This window comes from Berghia stephanieae, chromosome 4 (assembly GCF_034508935.2).
Source record: "Berghia stephanieae isolate SIO BIC M18660-M18661 chromosome 4, UCSD_Bste_1.3, whole genome shotgun sequence".
Taxonomy (NCBI): domain Eukaryota; kingdom Metazoa; phylum Mollusca; class Gastropoda; order Nudibranchia; family Aeolidiidae; genus Berghia; species Berghia stephanieae.
This window is the reverse complement of record NC_088363.1, coordinates 62,092,234-62,114,051: the sequence shown is the minus strand read 5'-3', so window position 1 is coordinate 62,114,051 and position 21,818 is coordinate 62,092,234. Positions and strand designations below refer to the sequence as shown.

The following is a 21,818-nucleotide window of genomic DNA, read 5'->3' as shown; positions in this document are numbered from 1 at the left end:
TCATTTGATTCATGTTGTAAAATTTCTGTCCTAGAACCAGATGTTGGAATTTTATGTGGAGGGCAAAGGTGATTTGTTTTTTAAGTTATGGTCGGAATATCTTCCATCAAGTGTGAGAGACCAGGACAGTGTTTGTCAAAAGTTGGAGTTTTACCTCAGCATCTACTTTGCCATTTATCCAATCAAGTATGACCAGTCTCAGGTATGCATTTCGTTTTCTGTCATTTATCTTTTATATTGCTAGGTGTTGAAAAATCTAGTTTATGAGTTTTGTTTATTTTGTTTACGTTAATCCCTGATTTTGATATGTTTTTTAAAAAAATATATGAACTCCAATAGTGAATAAAGAAAATTTAAAGAAATATAAAAGTAGCTCTGATAATATTAGGGCTCGTTATTGATCTTATTATTGTGTATGTTTGTGCCTTTAATACCTTTTTTATTTTTACTGCATGACACATGAAGATTGGGCACAGTAAGAAGCTGTTTTTTCATGTGTGTTTGTTTAAAGTAGGGTACCATTGTAAGCGTATGTGAAATGTAGTGGAGGCGGGAAATAGTAGAATCATTGAGATAAAGATAAAGGGAGTAAATCTGACTCATGAATGAACAACACAAAACAAACGACGTTTCGGCCTTTGGCCTTTTTCAAGTAAACACAAAATACATATATATTTATATTAGATTGTCATAATATTATAGGCGAAAATTTGTAAATTGTTTGTGTGTGTGTGTGTGTGTGTGCAATGGAAGAGAGAGAGAGAGAGAGAGAGAGAGAGAGAGAGAGAGAGAGAGAGAGAGAGAGAGAGAGAGAGAGAGAGAGAGAGAGAGAGAGATGACGTAATATTATTATGACAATCTAATATAAATATATATATGTATTTTGTTCATTCGTGAGTCAGATTTACTCCCTTTATCTTTATCTCCATTTTATTGGCTCATTTAGGCACCTCTATTTATAGTAGAATCATTTTGTGTTAATGATGTATGGATGTTAATGAAGAGTGTTAACCACATTCAAACACTTATGCAGAAGTTGAGTACTTAAGATTTAAGATATAACTTATCTGCTTTTATTGCTTATTGTTATTAAATGTTTTTGTCACATTTTCAGTTAATTCATAATCCAACAATGTTATTCAGAATTTCTAAAATATGTTTAGTTTTTATATACTGCTCTTGCTGATAAGTTGATGACTGAATCTCTCCAACTGATATTGAATTTATTCTTATTTCCTTTGAATTATTTTTGATCATCTCAGGAAATCCAAGAAGAAGCAATGGGAGAGTTGAAAAAGTTCATAGAGAATCGTGGATCAACACTAAGTCAGACCACAGAATTCCTACCATTCTACGCTTTACCTTTTGTACCCAATCCAAAGACACATCCATCTTACAGAGAACTGTTTACTGTGAGTGTTTTACAGTGGTTGGTTGTGACCCACTACCTCAAAATGCTATTATGTATTGGTAGTTTTGATGCTACAAATTGAACCTATAGTCATAAGACTGAAACTTGGGTTAAGTTTATATATGTTTTTATTATGATTTTATATTAATTTATACATGTGGTATCTTATAGTAGTCCTTCAAAGCTATTAAGGCCCATTGAGTCAAGGTTTATCCTGTTTTCCATAGTTTGAAACATTCAAAAGTAATTGCTCACTACCCTTTGGATAGGACACTAGTCTATCGCAAAGTACTTTCCACTAGATCTCAATTACTGCTGTTTGGACAAAGGAGGTCAGACAAAAATCTCAACTTCACTCGGAATCAATCCATGTCCTTTTGCTTGTGTGGTGAGTGCTCTACCAACTGAGCTGTTGGAACCTCTGGTTTATTATGGTAATAAATAGTAAAAGCTGACCGCTCCACTCATTTCAACTTTAAAATCATTTTCAGTATCTTTTTCAGTCCAATATGATAATGGTTTGAGGTTGTGGGTTACAAATGTAAGGTTGAAATCGTTACTATATTGGGCTCTTATATCACAGAGAAATTGGACATACCGAATGTTATCCTATATATCCTTTTTTAAACTCTTGATGGACTTGTTTTGTGTTTAATAGTGATAGATGAAGACAATGTGCCCTGCATTTTGAATCACCGTTAACTCACTCAACCCTAACACCGACTATATCCATGGTTTACCCGGGTTACTTTTACCCCATGCCTATTTACTACATTTTTCTGAGACAAATCATAGACGTAGTATCAAAGCTAACTTTTACATGTTAATGGTAGTTGAATAAAACTATCTGTGTACATGTTCATTTTTAATACATCTTTTCCAATTTTGAAAAGTAGCAAACCTCTCTAGGATTGAGTGAGTTAACTTAGATAAAGAAGTCGATTGTTAGACTATTATTGTTCAACCTCTTATAGGGTTGGAATCTATGTGCACATATTTGCAGATTTAATTTAATAACCAAATGCAATCATGAGCTTGAATTAGCATTGTTGTAATCGACAATAATTTGTGTTGCTTTGAAAGAATTTCCCATACAGCAATGAAACTGTAACAAATTTGATTATCAAACCTGAGAATAAGAATATTCAATTGGAATGCTTCGAAAATGACTCTTTGCACATTTCATTCTTGCTAATAATTTCACATGCCTGAATCCGAATTAATAGCTACTTTAATATCAAAGAGTGGTTTTCTTTCTTCAACAATGTTATGAATGCATTATGTGTTTTTTTTCTTCTCTTCTTTCTGTCACATATAGGACACTTGGTGTCAAGACCTGAGAACCAGAGTTGAAAAATTCTTGACTCTAGCCTTGAAATCCACACCTCAACCAAGACTGTTTGATATTTATGTATCCTTTTTGTCTTTAAAATTTTAAAAATATTTCAAGTAAATGCTAAATGATGAAATTTTGTATTCACCTTTCAGTCATGATTATTTACATGCATGTTCGTAAGAGGTTGCTTCAGTGAAATTATTGAGGGCATGCACCTGTATAAGATCAAAATCTGAGAAGATATTTGTCATGCAGTGTCAAATAAACCGTATAAAAATGTAAGAAAAAAAGTATTTAAAAAAATCACCATTCTCGACCTAATCATAAAAAAAAAAATTAAAAGTCAAAGAGTATCTGAAAATATAAACAACTCGATTTCAGTGTTTAGAACCAAAATTCATAAATTCCCATTACTTGTGTCCTTAATGAGATGATTCTACATTGACATTTTTGTTTGAAGCCTTAACATCTTTCTAGAGAGGATCTGGAGCAGAAGGAAAAGGTTTGTATTAATAAAAATTTCTATAGTAGAGAGACTTATTTTTCACATAAGCAAATTTGCTTTAATGTAAAAAAATAACGATAAGTATTGAATTGTAAGCTTCAATTTATTAGACGAAGACAGATACTGTGGACGTTGCTGTTTTGTTTTGTTGATAAAGGGGAAACCCGCAATGTCCACAGTATCTGTCTTTGTCTAATAAATTGAAGCTTACAATTCAATACTTATCGTTATTTTTTCCTCGAGCTTTAAGCAGCAACATTTTCATTAGATGTAAAAATAATTATTATTTTAACAGTACCTAGCGGCATTTTATTCTTATACAAACAAGAATTCAGTTAATACTGTCCCTTTTTTCCTTTTTGTTTCCTACTGAAAACAGATAAAAAAAGCAATCGCCTCTAAACGGTATTATGTTGAGGACTACTGATGTTTTAAATTTGATTCAAAGCTTAATTAAGTCTTGTAGTCATGAGTCAAAATAAATGACTTTATGCCGAGAGTGACTTTTGTTTTTTATTGAAATTCAACATGCAGAATTTCTTAATTCGACTTTAAACTCAATTTTCTTCATTTTGTTAATTCCGACTCTAGGTGCATATATTTGCAGGTCTGATAATTGAATGCAATTATAGGATCGTTTTAACATTGTTTTAATGTTAGTGCGGCTATGTGGTCTAGTGGTATGACACACGCTTTCGGATCGGAAGGTCCTGGGTTTGAACCTTGCTCGGAGCATAGTTGAGTCCTTGGAAAAGTCTCTTTACTCACATTCTCTCACTGTACTCAGGTGTAAAATGAGTACCTGGCCGTTAACAGCATTGTCTCTGTCTGAAAAATTGTAATATCGCCTCACAGGCGTCATGTCTTGTTCTACATGTTACATGCTGCTGTTGGTCAGGGACCGCTTGTAAAGCACTTTGAGCATGTTTAGTGGATATTGCGCTATATAAAAGCTCAAGTTTAGTTTAAGTTTAATGGCCAGTATTTTGCATTGGTTTTAGAGTATTACCATTACAACAATGAGTATATAAGGATTTGGATTATAATCAGACCTGGAAATAACTTCATGTCATTCCAACCTAACACTGTTTTGAGATAGTGGTTCACATTTGAGTTTAACATTCAATACAAACTCTTACTCTTAATTATTTTGCCTCAGGTCTTCGCCAACAACTCATACTGGTCAATCAGCAGGCCATGGATGCGGAGAAAAAAGCCTCTACGTATTTGAAAAAGCATAATAAAATACAGGTAAATCTTTTGACATTGACGATGACGAAGAAGTGATTGGGTTGAATAAATAAACAAAATAATCAGTTATGAGTTGCCAAATATCTATGACAACAGTGATAATACACTGACACTATGTACGATTTCATAGATACCATTGTTTTATCTTGGAATCAAGGATTAGGTAGGGGTTTCAGTAGATTGATTATTAGAGCAGTTCAACTTACAAAGAGACTGGTATCAGTCCTGAGCTAGTCAAGGTTGTCCATAACTGCAGTGTCGACACAGCAGAAATTTAATGGCTGGGTCTATTTGATCTCCTGGAAAAGGTTTTTTTTTTATAAAATAAAGAATCCTATGAAAATGGTGGAAAGCAACTTTTATAGTCTATTTAATGCCACAGGTTTGTGATAAATTCTGGCTTTATAGCTCCAAGGGAATGCTTATATTAATGCAGAAGGATTTTGATGTAGTTAGTGAATGTTTTTGTTAATAATTCATTCTGTCCCTTTGTAACGCCCAACTCAGGATTACTATGATGGGGACAACACATAAACAATGTTTGTAAGAATTTATTGATTGAACTTTTCTGAGTTAACAAAAAGCAATAACAGTAGATGCGCTTTTCACAATTACATTGTATGTAGTTAGTGTCAAAAAAACAAAGGACTGAAACCAGAAATGAATGCATTCATCCAGTAACTTTCATATTGATTTCAATGAGCAAAAAGATGAGTTTCATTTCAGAGCCTTTAGTCTTTTATCTTTATGCTGGTGTTTTAACAATGTCATGCTTTAAGCAGCTTTATATCACCGTCTGAAATAAACAGATACAAACTTGTGTATATTTTCTTTTGTTTTCTTAGGATTGAACCCTTGCTGCCATAACGTGTTTTGTATATTTTCTTGCAATTTTTCCATCCTTCAGACTGATTACCACAACTTGATCGGTATAACTGCAGACTTGGTCGATGCTTTAGAAGCAACAGTTCAAGGGAGACCAGTAAGTGCATGTTTAAATAGTGTGGATATTTAGATTTCTCACTTTCACTGACATAGAGTGAGGTTTTTACATTGCTGTGGCTCTCATCATTACATTTATACCATCACACCTTACACATTCCTCTTTATTTATATTTTTACACGAATTATTCTCCTCTCATATTTAAGTCACTGAAAATGTATTCTCAGAGTTGTTTTCAAATGTTTTGGTTTTATAACATTTTATATATATTTGATAGTATGACTATTTTGATTTCAGGAGTTGGTGTTATACTAACCACACAACATTAAACAGCTATTTTGCGTTTAATCAATAAATAATATTTAAATAGTCATTTACTATTTTCATGCTATTAGATTTAATTTTTTACTAATAAAATTTGTCACAAGATCTTAGAATTAAGAGGTCTAGAAATCCACAGTCATATGCCGATATAAAACTATATTTTCCAACTAGAACCGTTTCAATGCCAAGATGTGTGGAGATAATTGTTTCAGATATTTCGCATGTCAAATTAATCATTAAAAAAAATTGGTCCATTCAAAGATCTTGTGATTCGTATATATTGTTTGTTTTTTAAATTTCATTTTAAGAGTGGCAATTATTATAATTTTCATTTTTTCCCCATTTTGTTTTCTATCTCATTTCTTCAAATCTTTTTCCCCTCTTTTTTTTTTTTTAGATAGAAATGGTAAGTTTATTCTTTGAAAGATACATTGCATGCTAGTAATTATTCTCCAGTCATAGCTATTTAGGAAGCATCCATTAGATGACAAATTACATGATTTTTAGCTGATAATAATATAATATTAATAAGCCATTTACTAGTCCTTGACATGAAGAATTATTTTTTAAGACTATTATTATGATTATTATTATGATGATTCTTCTTCTTCTTCTTCTTCTTCTTCTTCTTCTTCTTCTTCTTCTTCTTCTTCTTCTTCTTCTTCTTCTTCTTCTTCTTCTTCTTCTTCTTCTTCTTCTTCTTCTTCTTCTTCTTCTTCTTCTTCTTCTTCTTCTTCTTATTAATGTTATTTATTATTATTATTATTATTATTATTATTATTATTATATTATTATTATTATTATTATTATTATTATTATTATTATTATTATTATTATTATTATTATTATTATTATTATTATTATATTATTATTATTATTATAAACTTGAAACTAGAACTTGTTTAAATGTCTACTTACTTCAAGTAAAGGATACAAAAACTTTTGTGGAATTAAGGTTACATTCCATAACATTGTTGTTAACGCACACTGCATCTTACAACTTACTTTTGATCATAGAGCATGCAACATAACAGTCTCAGCTTCTCCTCCATTTATCTGTAATGATTCGATTGTTAATTTTTCAAAAAATCAACATTTAAAAAGATATATTTTTGGCAATATACCTAAAGACAGTTTCTTAATTTAATACAGATCTTTTGATTTAAAGCCATGTCTTTATTTTTAAAAGTCATGCGCTCATAAGTACATCTCTCACGCTCCTGCTTTTAACGTTTCATTAAGTAACTAGGTTGTTCACAAACAGCCAACTACCATCATTACTAGGATGTTATCTGATATAATCTTTTAAATATGCAGTTGCTATCCGAATATACAATTACAAGGGGTGATTTCCACACATATTTTGCATGTCGTGAAATGGTCAACAATGTTACAATCGACATTTTATAGCAATCTATTTTTATATGGTTTTAGAGAGAGAGAGAGAGAGAGAGAGAGAGAGAGAGAGAGAGGGGGGGGGGAGAGCGGGAGGGAGGGAGGGAGAGAGTGTAAGAGAAAGAGAGAGAGAGAGAGAGAGAGAGAGAGAGAGAGAGAGAGAGAGAGAGAGAGGGGGAGGGGAAACAAAACATCCCAAAATCTTCAGGCTGCCTAAAATGGCAATTGATTCTCAGATTTCCTGGTCAGACGTGCTTCCATTACACCACAGCAACTGTCCGATAGTTGGAATGATTTAATGCTTATACTAATCACAAGGATAATATGCATTTTAAGAGGTCTTAGGATGGATCCCAGTTGAGGCAGGCTGATTTTTTTCCTGTATTTTTCTCTCTTTTTAAAAAATAAATCGGGTACTTTTTCAATTACACCTTTACAGATTTTTATATTATACCAGTGCCTCTCACAAAATGTTTACTTTTCATTTTGAATGACATGATCCCTAATGTGATCCCGAGATGCTTTTGTTTGTAAAAAATGAAATACACTTGAATGTTGGCAGTTTTTAGTCATGTCTTTGTAAAATAAATTTTACTTTTATTTATTTATATATTGAAAGATATTTTGGAGTACTTATAAGAGACATAGTCTATCCATTATCTAATTTGTCTTAATTAATCATTAAACCTTCATGCTACAATCTTAGTTTATTGTCACTTCGGTATTATATGATTTAGCATCCATGAGACAAAATGAAAATATTAACCGGTGTTTCAAGAGCAAAAGAAGAATTTGATGAACTTGTATTACCATATCAAACATGTTTTCTTGCATGCATGTATCAAATCAGAATTTTGTATTATTTTGTAACAATAGGTTATTTTCTCTTTGCTTTTTTTGGTTGTTTGTTTTGATTTTTTGTTTGTTAGTCATTGTGTTCATTATATAACTGCATGTAGCTCGTCAGTGTTGTTGTTATTCGATGCTTGGCCTAATAATTCAAGAAAATCATTTTATCACTTGCTTTAATTAGTCGTATTTTATTGTTTTATATTGTCTCACAAAGATTTGTGATAGATTACCTCGATTTTAAGATAATGTCCTTTGGTTTTAAGTTTGTTTAGGCTTTTTAATGTTTAGCACCTCAGAAAATCATTGACAAACATCACTCCTTTTATCAGACCGACATACTTGAAATTTTTTTTAAAAATCGTAATTATTATATGAAATGATAAAAGATTTGTCACCTAGCTAGCTTTAGATAATGACCAATTTGTCGTCAGCACAATTGAATAATGCTTTAAAACCCATAATATATGTAAGCTGAAACCAACGTTTCCTTTGTAACGAATTTTAATAGAATGAAATATCCTTATGTCATTCTGTAGAAGAATTTTATTTCTACAATATTTACAATATCACCCCCCACCAAAAAGTCAAAACAAAACAAAGAAATACAAAATAACAAATAACAAAGAAAAATAAAAAATAATAAAAACCCAAACAAAAGAAAAACGTTTTAAAATCTGACAAAACAAACCAAATAAAAAAAAAATAAAAAAAATCAACATCAACAACAAACCCCCCCCCCCTCCCTAAAATAAGAAAAAAATATCATGCTCTTAAGGTCCAATTTCTGGCTCAATTATTAGGTTAGATTTTTGGTATTTATTATTTTATGACTAAGTGAAAACAGTATTTTTCTCCGGAAGCTCAAACCAACAGAGTAACTCTTATTTCTCTTTTTTAATTTTGGAATAAATGGTAATGACTTCCCATATTAGATCCTATCAAAGCATGCACCTGAATGTTTTCGCACGAAAAATATATTTTGTGTGTGAATTTTAAAATATTATAAACATTAATGGTTTTTAAATGAATCATGTAACTCTCTGACTCTGAGGACAAAGTGATTTGATTACCACAACTTACTCGATTTGAAGAGTAACCCACTTAACATCACTTTCTGTTAGAATCATAGAGCATTCTCTTCACACTCAAAGGGGCCAAGATCAATCTTGAATGCAGTCAAGATTTTTTTCTGACCCCCTGTCCAACCAGCAGTGATTGGGTAGCTGGTTCTGTTAGATCTGGCAGAAAGTAATATGCAGTAGACTATCTTTTGGGATAGAATAAACAATTGCTCTTTTTCGTTTCACGCTATAGAAACCGGGATAAACTCCGTGGCCCTTTTATCTCTGGAGGACTAAAGAAGAAATAAAGAAAATCCCCAGGAACATGAAAGTGTTTTGATTAGAATTTTAAAAATTTAATCATACCATTATTTTTCACTCTGTCCAGCGTCATCCTCATACTTATCGGCCATTCTTTGTCACTATCAGTCATTTCAATTTTGCGTTATTATAACTATTATGGATCACTTGTAAAAAAAAAAAAGGAAGGATAAAAGAAAAATAGAAGCATGGCTTAATATATTATCGTATTTTATCACCTCTGGCATTAAAACGACCTATTGCCCTGTCTGTTAACATTATCTCACTCTCAATGAGAGCTGTCAAAGATAGATTTATTTTAAGAAATGTTCTTTAATAGAGATGAAAATATTCAATATTTTAACAATTTTTGTTCCAAGAAAAGGCAAATATATGTTTATTTGTATTTCAGTTATGGTTACACAGTTGTCATTTAGTGTCGCATTCTGCATGCCAGATTTATATATATATATATATATATATATATATATATATATATATATATATATATATATATATATATATATATATATATATATATATATATATATATATATGTATTACTTGTTTTGTGTTAATGGTGCATGCTTTAATCTTATATTTGAAAAAAAAAAAGAAAAGAAAAAGAAAAAGAGCAATAGAGAATCGTAAATGGAAAAAGAAGAGAAACAAAGTTTGGGAGTAAATTTGATGCTTCTTTTTTCCAATCATTGACCATGCCGTAATTATCTCTTCTCAAGATCTGAAAGTGTTCCGAATGGATGTTAGATTATAGTCAATAAATGCTAATGGCATCATTTTAGAAATTACACAAATGAGTTCTTTGGATATCTGACTGCCCGTTAATTAATCTCTATTAATTTTATATATAATAGGGGGGAGGGGGGGGGGGTGAAGTGGCCAAGTGGTTAAGGCATTGCCCTGTGATCCGGAAGGTCCCGGGTTTGAGCCCCGCTTCAGGCACTTTCGTTTTTTTCGTTGGGCAAGATTATTAACCCCCAATTTGCTCACTTGGACAACATGGGTGATTTCTATTGACATCAGACATCCTGTTTGATAGATTATCTATATTCCTTCATGTTTTTTATTGTTGTGTAAAGTAATTAATTTAAATGAAGTTTTGACAACTTGTGTTTAGATATTTGATTTGTAAAATTTTTTTAGCCATGATAATTTTAATGTTCTTGGTAAAATAGTAAAGAAGTGGGAGACCTCCAAACAGGGAACAGTTTTTTTTTCCGGGATATATTCAACAGAGACTTTTGTGCATTGAATGTTTACATGTTGTTGATGTTGTTGTTGTTGTTGTGTGTTTGTATGTGTGTGTGTGTGTGTGTGTGTGTGTGTGTGTGTGTCTTTTCTTCTTATCAAAACGTTTCTGTTTTTATGAATCAACTCTTATAATCTATTCTTATATATGATTATTTCCCTTTTCCCTTCATCTGCAGATCACACCAGATTACTTACAACACCTCTGTAACAGATTGTTCACAACTCACGTCCAAACCTCTGTAGACCTCACAAGACCTGGAACAGCAGGAGATGCTTTGAGATCGTCTGTTGTACCCCCGTTGTAAGTTTGGTTTTTAAAAAAAAATTACCTTACCTTATCGGAGTTCCGTCTCCCTTCAGAGGTTGAATATCATGGAATGCCATTCTTCACACTCAAGGGCCATTACAGAGCAGTCTTAAAATTTAAGAACCATCGATTTTTTCCAATCGTATTGTAACTATTAATGGATTTTTTTAAATGTCAGCAAAAGTACAATTTGCTATATGTGAGATTCTTGGGAAATTATTAAAAAATTGGATATAATGATATGTTTTGGTCCTTATAACTCAATTGATCCTTATAGCTCGCATAAACCTGTGTTACATCTGAGTTGGGTCAGTGTGTTTGTGTGTGTGTGTGTGTGTGTGTGTGTGTGTGTGTGTGTGTATATGTGTGTGTGTGTGTGTTTTGTGACCACCCAGCTTTGATGGTTAGATCTTATGGAAAATACTCAGCAATATATTGGGTAATGATTTATCCATATGCCAGCAAGCAATTGTTGCACTCTAATGCTTAATCCATGATAAATTTAATCTCCTTTGACCTAATAGGTCAGTGGGTTACATTTTGAAATTACAACAATTCATTATTTTTTTATAGAATCGTCCAAAAGTAGACCATTTTGATACTTCAAGGCCATCGCCAAAAAATAATGTATTCGCATCTGAGATCATCTTTAATCTTTAATCATTAGCCGATGTTCAAGATTTTCGCCTATATCCTTATTGTGCGATTGTGCACCATAGGGTTAAAAAAAAATAATTTTATTAATTTTATAAAATTAGTTATTCTGGTTTTTATTAATTCATTCAATTATTATTTTCTTCTTCCCTAATTAATGACGTATTTTCTCCTTTCAATGTGTAAAAACAAGAGATTTTTTTTCTTACTATGACCAAGTGACTTTATTTAACTTATATTTTTATATCTTTTTCATTATGAGGCATTATTAGAATACTTGGGGCATTTAATGAATAAAGAAGTAGAATAAACGTCAGCTTGTCATTATTTTAGTATCATGTATGATAAAATGTCAGAGTGAACTCAAAACTACTGAGAAATGACAATATGATGAGAAGAAAAGATATTCATGTGAGTCATTGTGATGTAGATATGTGGACTTGGAATCAAAACATGACGTGGATTAACTTCCCCTTGCTTGAAACAGTGTTGAATTCGTCCAAATAATTGTACAAGTTTAAATGCTGCATGTCTAGATACAGAATGTCAGATATTATGAGAGCAAAATTTAATTTCATCTCTTGGATAAAGGGTTAAGGCATGAACCAAGTCTGCTTGTGTGTCATTCAGATGCTTTTGGAGTAAGATTTGTATAAATGGAAAAAACAATTATTATATTTTAAAAAAAGATTAATTGAGCTTTTACACGGCGCAATATCTCCTAGATGTGCTCAAAGTACTTTACAAGGGCTCCCCGGCCAACAGCAAACATTTAACTTTTAGGACGGGACATGACACCTGCTAGGCAATGTTACCATTTTTTCGGACAGAGATAATAACGGCCAGGTACTCATTTTGCACCTGAGTATGGTAAGAGAATGTGAGTAAAGAGCCTTCTCCAAGGACTCAACTATGCACCGGGCGAGATTTGAACCCAGGACCTTCCAATCCGAAAGCGTGTGTCCGAAAGCATGTGTCATACCACTAGACCACGTTCCCGCTCATAGAATACATATCAGGAGACCTATGAAATGACATTTTGATTCACAGATTGCCTCTATCCGAACCTGAGGAGTCTTATCCTCCTTTGGATTACGCTAAAGTTAAAGACCAAATAAGTGATGCTCCAGATAGAAAGAAGGCCCTGGTTTTACAAGCTTTGAGATGGGTAAGGATTGTTGTGGTGCATGGTTATAGAACAAATGTTTGCTTATTTGTACGTTTATAGAGCAAACTATTTTCAACTGCATATGAGGAATTCCATGGTAAATTATAGTGCATCCATATGACTGATATAAAGCGTATGCACACATTATATGATTACCACTTTTTTCTTCTTTTTTAAATTTTTGTTTTAATGGTGAAAGTATCTTATTAAAACGATAGAAATATTAATAATTTGTTTTTAGAATTTAGTTGCCAGTTATGTTATCCTTTTATTTGGAAGACATCAAATGCAAATAGTATGTGATGTGTGTGTGTGTGTGTGTGCGCGGATTAAAGGATTACCAGTTATTTTTTAAATCTAAAAATAGAGATTTATTATTGTATATTAAAGTTTTAAAATCATTTGAGATTTACATTTTTCAACTGAATAAACTATTTTCCGTGTAACCTATTTGCTCAATTTAGCGTTTAACACAGACACGTGCAACTCAGAGAAGTCAGATTATATCAGCATTTATACAGCATGACATTCTTGGATGTTCCAAACCTGGACCCTTCAGGGTGAGTAGTTTATCCCACGGCATCAATCTGGTATTAAATTGAAGAGAAGACAATTAAAGAGAATTGAATTTTAATCATCAAGGTTACGAAATTGATTTAATTTAATTTTTCAGATCAAAGGAATAACTATACACACTCTCTTCAATGAAAACATTTGATCAAAATCAAATTTTATAAGTTAAAATTTAAATTTAGCTTTCAGCATTGGTAAACAACATAATACTGAATTTAAACAGTTGGTCATTGCATTACAGTAAATATCAACAGAAAATTTGTTCATATACTAACTAATCTTTTCTCAATGCATTGAGAAAAAGTCCAACAGAACAATATGATGCTGAACTAAAAGTACAAGGTGCATTTAAGCCCACACCCTACATCCATAAATCGTGTATTTAGCTATGAAAGGGTTTCAGCATTAAACGTTTCTTGTGGTATTGGATCCTTAATTAAGTCTGGTGAATTTATTTGTTAACTCTATCACGTTCAACAATGAAAATGGAACAAATTTGATTGGCCAATCAGGTGAACACGAGAAAGATATATTTATATGAGCACTTGAACGTTTATTCTTTTACCAATGGGGGCGAGCTGGTCAATTGTTGGGTTTTTTTGGTGCTATTTAACCCATTCTTTATCAACAAGATGAATTTTTTTGCAGATGTTATGATATAACCAGTATTTTACAAAAAAATTGAGATCATACTTACATCATAAAAACATTTGAAGACTTTGTTGTGATGATTATTTTTCTGAACGAAATTTTACACATAATGTGTTGTCAATTTGAGCAAAAATTAGATCTATTTTTGCATTATTTGGATTTTCACTTTTTCTGGAAAAATCATGAGAATGACTCATAAGGAGAAAGTTAAAGCAATATCAGACATTTCAAAATAGCATGAAAATAGGATTAAAATTTGTCTTTTGTCTTTACCATGAATCTTTTTTTCTTTCATATCTCATTCTACTTGTAAAGTGTTGCTGTTTGTCAGGGACCTTTGTAAAGCGCCTTGAGCACGTGTAGTGGATATTGTGCTATATAAAAGCTCAATTTAATCTTTTTCTCTCTCATTTGTTTGTGAAATTATATAAATTACCTTATTGGAGTTCCGTCTCCCTACAGAGGTTGAATGTCATGGAACGACATTCTTCACGCTCAAGGGCCATTACTGAGCAAGTCGATGATCTTTTTGCCAGTTGTTGCCTCCACATTTCCTATCCAGGACTTTCTTGGTTTGCCCCGTGCCTTTCTGCCAGCTACTTGAAATTATTTATTAACAAACAAACAAAAAAAAAGACAGAGTTATGCAGGATTATAACTGTTAACGGATCGCCATGCAATACGCGCTTCTTCATTACAACGAAATAATGAATATTTTACTCAACTTTTAACATTTCAAAACTATTTAATTTTTTAATGTTGTTTCCAGGAATCCATCATGCACCTTCTGATTAGCAGTTCCGATCTAGTGAAGCAATATTTGGCCCGTCTCTACAATGCGTTTGCTTCCATGTGTTCTGGTATGGTGAAACATATTTTGATTTTGCCTTTTAAAAACTTTTTTTAGAAACTGATTTTGATATATTTTGATCATTGATGCCTTTATAACTATAAAATAGTGGGTGTCGTTTATTACATTTAGCAATGCTGGTTGTTCAAAGTATTCTTTAAGGTCAAAAGGGGATTTGTTGTTTATAATGTAAGTTATATCAAGAAGCTAGAGTTATAACTTCTGAACACATTAGCTTAATTTTTTTTTTTCATAATTTGAAGTGGATCTCTCTTTCGTCTTTTAAGCACTTAAGAGCCAAGATTCTTACTTTTTATATAATCTCTCTCTCTCTCTCTCTCTCTCTCTCTCTCTCTCTCTCTCTCTCTCTCTCTCTCTCTCTCTCTCTCTCTCTCTCCCACTCTCTCTGTCTCTCTCGCTCTTTCTCTCTCTCTCTCTCCTCTCTCTTTCTGTCTCTCCCCCCCCCTCTCTCTCCCTCTTGCTCTCTTTAGCCTTTATGTGTTTTGTCTGCCACTTGTAGATCATAGGCCGTCAAGAGGCTTCATTCAACTTGTCCTTCTTAGAATTTTAACAATCTGTTTGCTTCTGGAGACTGCCTATATTAGACAAGCTGTTTTTTACCAACTTACATTATCCTTAAAATGTGTAACAAATTTTTTTATCTATTTCCTTCATAAGCTTTATTTCTGTTTCTTGTGTCAGTTTTCTCACTCATGATAAAATCATTGTTTTTAATCAGGTCGAAGTTATCTAGCAATGAACCCTGACCTCTTACCGGCCTTAATGGATATTCTAAGGGGAGAAGACAAGGATCTCATAGCTCAAGAGATGGTGCTCGGGGCCTTACAGAAACTCTCACTAAGGTAGTATTATATTGTTTTGCCTTTTCCTAAGTATTTTTTTCTTTATAAACAGATAATCCAAATGCATTGAGAATGCTCAACGTCACTTTTTAAGCCATATCTTATCGAAAAGGATATTGAATCTGTCTTTAATTTAGGAAATCTGAGATCGGATGCCACTTTAGGCATTTAACTTTTAAGGAATCCTGAGAAATAGACATTGATAGTATAATAGTTTTGTTTCATTGATGAATCCTGAGATAAAGACAATGATAGTTTAGTAGTTGTTTTGCTTCATCGACGAATCATGGGCGAATCATGGTGAATCCTGATATAAAGACATTGGTAGTTTAAATGTTTGTTTCATTGAGGAATCCTGAGATAATTTCTTTAGATTTGAGTTTGTGTGTGTGTATGTGTTTGTGTGTCTGTGTGTCTTCATAACGATAAAACTGCACTTTCTCAAGGTAGAGAAATATAAATATAGTCTGACATTGATGAATCGTATTTGACCAGTTCAAACGTTTATAAAGATTCATCATTTCATTCCCCAAATCCAGGCGGCAGCTACAGTCAGCCATGATTGACAGAGGGGTGATTGAGTGGCTGGTGGGAGTCCTGGAGGATAACGATTCCTTGTCAGATTACTTGCTGGAGTATTCTGTGGCTTTGTTGATGAACCTGTGCCTCAGAACGGCTGGTAAGGAGCCATGATTAATATCATCTGTTTTGCAATTCATACGTATAACGCGCTTACAGCCTTTTTTTTTTTGTAGACTGGTTAATCTTTGTAACTATTTGCATAAATTTTAGTATTGTAATGTTTAAGTTATAAATGCTGTGCTGTTTATATAACAATAGATGGACGCAAAGTGGAAGTGAAACTATTAAATATTATTATGCCAAATCTATCTTATTGTCTTTTTAAATGTTAATTTGTTGTTAGGAGGACCATTATATGATGCCAATATAATATTCAACATGTACATGAAAAAGTAATAGAGAATGAAGCCAGAATATATCCTTGTTTTTATTGCTCTTCTTTGGTCAAGATATAAATTTATCTTAAAGTTCTTTTGAACAAAAAAATATAATTGAACCAACCTGATTCATTTGCTTGTGATTTGAGTTGCTCCATCAGTTGAATTATTTGACCCTTGTAGTATGCACAGCTTTATGCAGCTATGTGGTCTGTACGGCTATATGGTCTTGTAGTAATACACTCCCTTTCGGATTGGAAGGTCTTTGGTTTAAGACTCACTTGGCTCATAGTTGAGTCCTCGGAAAAGGCTCTTTACTCACATTCTCTCACCGTACTGAGGTGTAAAATGAGTATGTGGCCGTTAACAGCGTTGTCTTTGTTCGAAAAAATTGTAATATCGCTTAACATGCCGTCATGTCCTGTACTACATGTTAAGTGTTGCTGTTGGCCAGGGACCTTGTAAAGCACTTTGAGCATGCTTAGTGGATATTGCTCTATATAAAAGCCCAATTTTGTTTTTATATCTAAAGTTTTTTTTACAAAAATAAAATCAAAAGTTAACGCTATACAAGTGGATTCGAAATTAGAAAGGATAAGATTAGTTCTTGGATTTTAAAATACCACTTTCAAATGTCTTTGGTGGTGATTCTGAAAAAGATTGAAAACGATATGCTTTTCAAGAGAATAAAAATCTTTTTTTTTCCCATTTGCCTTCAAGGTAAAAAGAAATGCATTGGGAACTCTCATCAAACACTGAAAGTACTGAGTGACCTCCTGGGCCATGATAACACGGAGGTTTGATTTTATTCTGCATTTATTAATTCTCATTCATAGCTACACAATTGGAAGTGGGAGAAGAACTGTTCTGTATAAATATTCCATCACATATATGCAATACTGTATCAACAATTTATTAATGATGAAATATTTAGTCATATTTCTCAATGACCTTATCCAATTAGTAAAACTTTTTCAAAGGACCAGGCATGTGTCAGATAAGTAAAATTAAACTTAGAAAAACAATTATTGACAAATTCATAAAAACAGACTTTATTACCATTGTTCATACAATGCTCTCAGTGCTCTTGTGCATCACAATTCTACATTTATTCCCCAAGCCTGCAATTAAGAATCGAAACTTGTCAGTGGCTACTCTTGAATTAGCTCTCACAAAATATCCATCTCTGTCTTTTGAAAAGCAACCACAGACCTGCCAACCATCCCAGTAAAACCTGATCATTCCGTTGTTTTGAGGTCAAATCCCAAGTACTGTATAAAATATATACTGAATTTAGGTCATCAATGCTTACAGTGACCCTATCATCATTGATGGTGATGAAAAACACACCTTCTTGCACGAGGAGGGAAGTGTTTATCAGTCGACTTGGGAGTATGAACTCTCTAAGAAGATCAGGAGTGCTACCTCTGGTTCCCTGTAGAATTAGAATTTTGCCATAAAATGTAATTATTTTGGTTTGAAAAATTCAATCCTAGTTTTACTTGGAAAATCCCAGTATTTTGACTTCACAGGTTCCAGGCTTGCTGGTGAGGAGGTTGGCAAGTCTGCAAGCATTCAGTCAAATTCAGTCAAATGGTGAAATGTTTGTAAAGTGCCATTACCTAAGATATACACTGTTTCTCGATTTGTGTGTCACTGTTAATATCCATTTCTATCTCTGTAACAACCAATTGTGAAATCTTTTCATGACTTTAGTGAGGAAAACTGTAACACGTGTTAGAGACACACATGAAAACCTAATGGTGGAGGGAGAAGTACAAAAAAAAGAGGAACGAGAAATTTAAAGATAAAGACAATGATAAATAATTTCCTTCCTTTTAAAATCCAGATTCGCCCATATGTGAATGGAGCCTTGTATAGTATTCTGGCCATCCCAGCTATCAGAGAAGATGCCAAGGCTATGGTACGTCTACTGTTTTTTGTATTGTTCATTTTCCCAATATTGTAAACAGATCAAATGGATAGCTGGATTTAATTCGAATTTAGTAAAAAACTAGATCAGTCCAAAGGGTGGTTAGCAATTACTGCTGTCTATTCCAAGTTAGAAAAATGAACTTTGACTACTAATGAGATAATGTGATAGTGGCGTTGTTAAGATGAATAAACAAAACATTAGGAAGGAAATAGTATGCCACATTATCTCATTCATCTGTAGTATTTCATTCATCCTGTTTTGTTGATAAAGGGGAAGCCCGAAACGTCCATTTTATCTGTTTTCGTAATTGAATTGAAGCTTACATTTCACATTGTTATTTATTTCAGAAAGTGTGTATGAAACAGTGCTAGACAGATCCAAAAAGAAAAATACAATAAAAGAATCATCCCCAAAAATCAGCCCACCCCGACTAGGGAGTCTAGTTAGCCCAGTGTTTTGGGATGGTTTTTTTCTTGTTTTTTTTTTTTTTTTGCTTTGTCCTGCACTGTTTCACACACAAACCTTTTTCAGACCTTATCTTATTATTTGAGTATGACCTGATTTTGTATGTATTTTTTTTTTTTTTTCGTGTACAGGGAATGGAAGAAATTTTGAAATGTTTTATAAAGGATGATCAACATGACATGAATCGACAGATAGAATTCATCATAAAGCAACTTAATTCTAGTAAGACAATGTTCTGCTTTCCTTGATTGATTGTATGCCTTATCTAAAAGATATTAAGTACCAATTGATGCAATGTATGTTTTAATTTTCATATCTGTTCCCCCCCCCCCACATCTCTCATTCTCTCTCTTTCTCTCTCTCTCTCTCTCTCTCTCTCTCTCTCTCTCTCTCTCTCTCTCTCTCTCTCTCTCTCTCTCTCTCTCTCTCTCTCTCTCTCTCTACCTCCCAAAAAGAATAAAGATGGGAGAAAGCAGGATTACAGAATCACAAAGAATAAAAAAGGAAAACAAAATCATGTTAAAGACAGTGAGAATAATATGAAAACTAAATATAATCGAAGCTGAAGACATGGTGATAATAATTGATTAATATTTTCTTCCTCACGATGCCCCTTTTGATCAGTGACCATTTTGAAATCTCACCATAAATTTACATGTGGTAGACATTTGATTCCAAAAAAAATTAAAAAGACTCAATTTTTTACATCTCGATCTATTTTGTACTTCAATCTAAGATGAAAATGGAGAGGATTATGAATCTGATGAAGAAGAGGAAGACGAAGATGAAGAGGAGGATCAAGACATGCTAGAGGCCGATCTAGACAAAGACGAGCCTCTGCGACCCCAGGCAAACGAGTTGACAGGGGAGAGATTGCTGACACAGTACGCCCTCACCAAACCACCCGGCACGGCTTCCAGACTGAAAAAGAAGGTATTTATAATTCCTATAAGGCTGGCTTCATTCCATATATTTCAGGTTGACCTGTTATGGATGGAGCTCTGACAGTAATACACACTTTGACTGAATTGATGTATATGAATAAAAATAAAATAAAATGGATGTCTAATAATTATAAACAGGTCGTGCTTACTTTGCCTGGCATAAAAAGAAAGTAAAATTTGTTTTAATTGTTTTCATTTTTAAACTTATTGTTTGCTGTTTTTTTGTTTTTTTTTGTTCGTTTGTTTGTTTGTTTTTGTTTGTTTTTTTGCAGACACTGAAATATGATGATTTTTATATTTACAATAAAACTAAATTACATTACCAACATTAAAATTTTTTTGACCCTGTTTGTTCTGTTTCTCCATTACAAAGCTATAGAGACTTAATAAATCAAGAATTTAAAGGATTTATCAGATATGTCTTGAGGACGAACTTTATTCTCTAGAGATTAGTATTGCACAAGGAGCAATTGTATAAACTCTTAAAGTTGATGGAACATAACCACACCTCTTGTCCTTTAACCCCAAATGTCCAAACAGTCAGCAAACAATGCCAGTGATTGCTGAACTAAGCCAACAACACGGATATTACACATTTGTGTGATTTTTTTTGGGTAAAATACTCTCCATTCTACCCAACAGAAAATACAGATAAAACTGAGTGTAACCATAAACGTTTATAATCAGAATGAGAGAATTTGGTGAGACCTAATCACCCGACTGGTGGTCTAGAAACAATAACAAAGAGCAGTGTGATAATGTCAACTTCATTCCTTCTGTTTTAATAAACAAACAGCTATGTTTGTCCGAGTGGGTTTTAAGGGTGTGTCCCAAATCCCAAGTTTTGATTGGTCAAAAATCTACTGGTTAAATTTTTATTGGAAATGGACTGTAACTTTTCTGAGAAGCAAGAAATCCACCAGTCTTATTTACAACAATCTGATAATATTTTTGATAATTTCTCTCAAATAAAACAGCTTGGCGGGGATGAACCTTTACAAAGACCAGCGACTCCAGGAAGTCGTCGGGCCTCTGAAGCTGTGATCAACAACTCCAATAATAGCAATGCTCCTCAAAGGTGATTAGATTAGAAGTATAAGAATGAATTGCTTCCAATCAATTTTTATGTTAATGGTCCCTCTGTCTAATGTTTTAAAAAAAATCTTTCTCAAATAGGATTAAGAAACAAGTTTTAGTTCAATGTTTTACCATTTATATTTTGTTGCTGAGTTTTTGTCGGCTTTGAGATACATTTCATGGATAGTTAAGTCATTCACTCTAACTTGAATGTTGATTGTTGGAATGCAATTAAGATTAAGTTACTATATATGTAGTATTTCATCTGATTTCATTCATTCAGGTCTTAAGTCAGTCTTGCTCACATCTTTTTTTCATCTGCCTCATAGTCCATACTGTTGTTGAGAAAGAAGAGTTTTTTTTTTCAGTTATGTGGTCTAGTAGTGTGACACTTGCCTTGGATTAGAAGGCCATCGGGTTGAGTCCCGCCGTTGGAAAACGCTCTTTACTCATATTCTCTCACTGTAATCAGTTGTAAAATGAGTACCTGACTGTTAACAGCGTTGATCCTGTCTGAAAAAAATTGTAATATCGCCTAAAAGGCGTCATGTCTTGTCCTTTATGTTAAGTGTTGCTGTTGGCTAGGGACCCCTGGTAAAGCGCACTGAGCATGTTTAGTGGATATTGCCCTATAAAAAAGCACAATTTAAAAAAAGAATTCAATTCACTTTAGGCATTATATAGCGTGATATCAAATATTAGCATATTATTTGTTTCCAAC

The 21,818-nt window shown here is 32.9% G+C and overlaps 1 protein-coding gene across 1 annotated transcript in view; it reads left to right on the top strand.

Moving 5' to 3' along the window:
* The window catches only part of LOC144970968 (lisH domain-containing protein ARMC9-like), a 28,813-nt gene that overhangs the window by 3,584 nt on the left and 3,411 nt on the right, over positions 1–21,818 (top strand). The window contains exons 4-20 of the mRNA XM_078911194.1: positions 35–202; positions 1,263–1,412; positions 2,730–2,822; positions 3,225–3,249; positions 4,412–4,503; positions 5,411–5,485; positions 10,827–10,951; positions 12,662–12,779; positions 13,244–13,339; positions 14,773–14,863; positions 15,593–15,716; positions 16,256–16,395; positions 17,396–17,472; positions 18,525–18,599; positions 19,208–19,298; positions 19,813–20,009; positions 20,998–21,098. Coding sequence (XP_078767320.1) covers positions 35–202; positions 1,263–1,412; positions 2,730–2,822; positions 3,225–3,249; positions 4,412–4,503; positions 5,411–5,485; positions 10,827–10,951; positions 12,662–12,779; positions 13,244–13,339; positions 14,773–14,863; positions 15,593–15,716; positions 16,256–16,395; positions 17,396–17,472; positions 18,525–18,599; positions 19,208–19,298; positions 19,813–20,009; positions 20,998–21,098 — 1,838 coding nt within the window. The remainder of the gene's footprint in view (positions 1–34; positions 203–1,262; positions 1,413–2,729; positions 2,823–3,224; positions 3,250–4,411; positions 4,504–5,410; positions 5,486–10,826; positions 10,952–12,661; positions 12,780–13,243; positions 13,340–14,772; positions 14,864–15,592; positions 15,717–16,255; positions 16,396–17,395; positions 17,473–18,524; positions 18,600–19,207; positions 19,299–19,812; positions 20,010–20,997; positions 21,099–21,818) is intronic.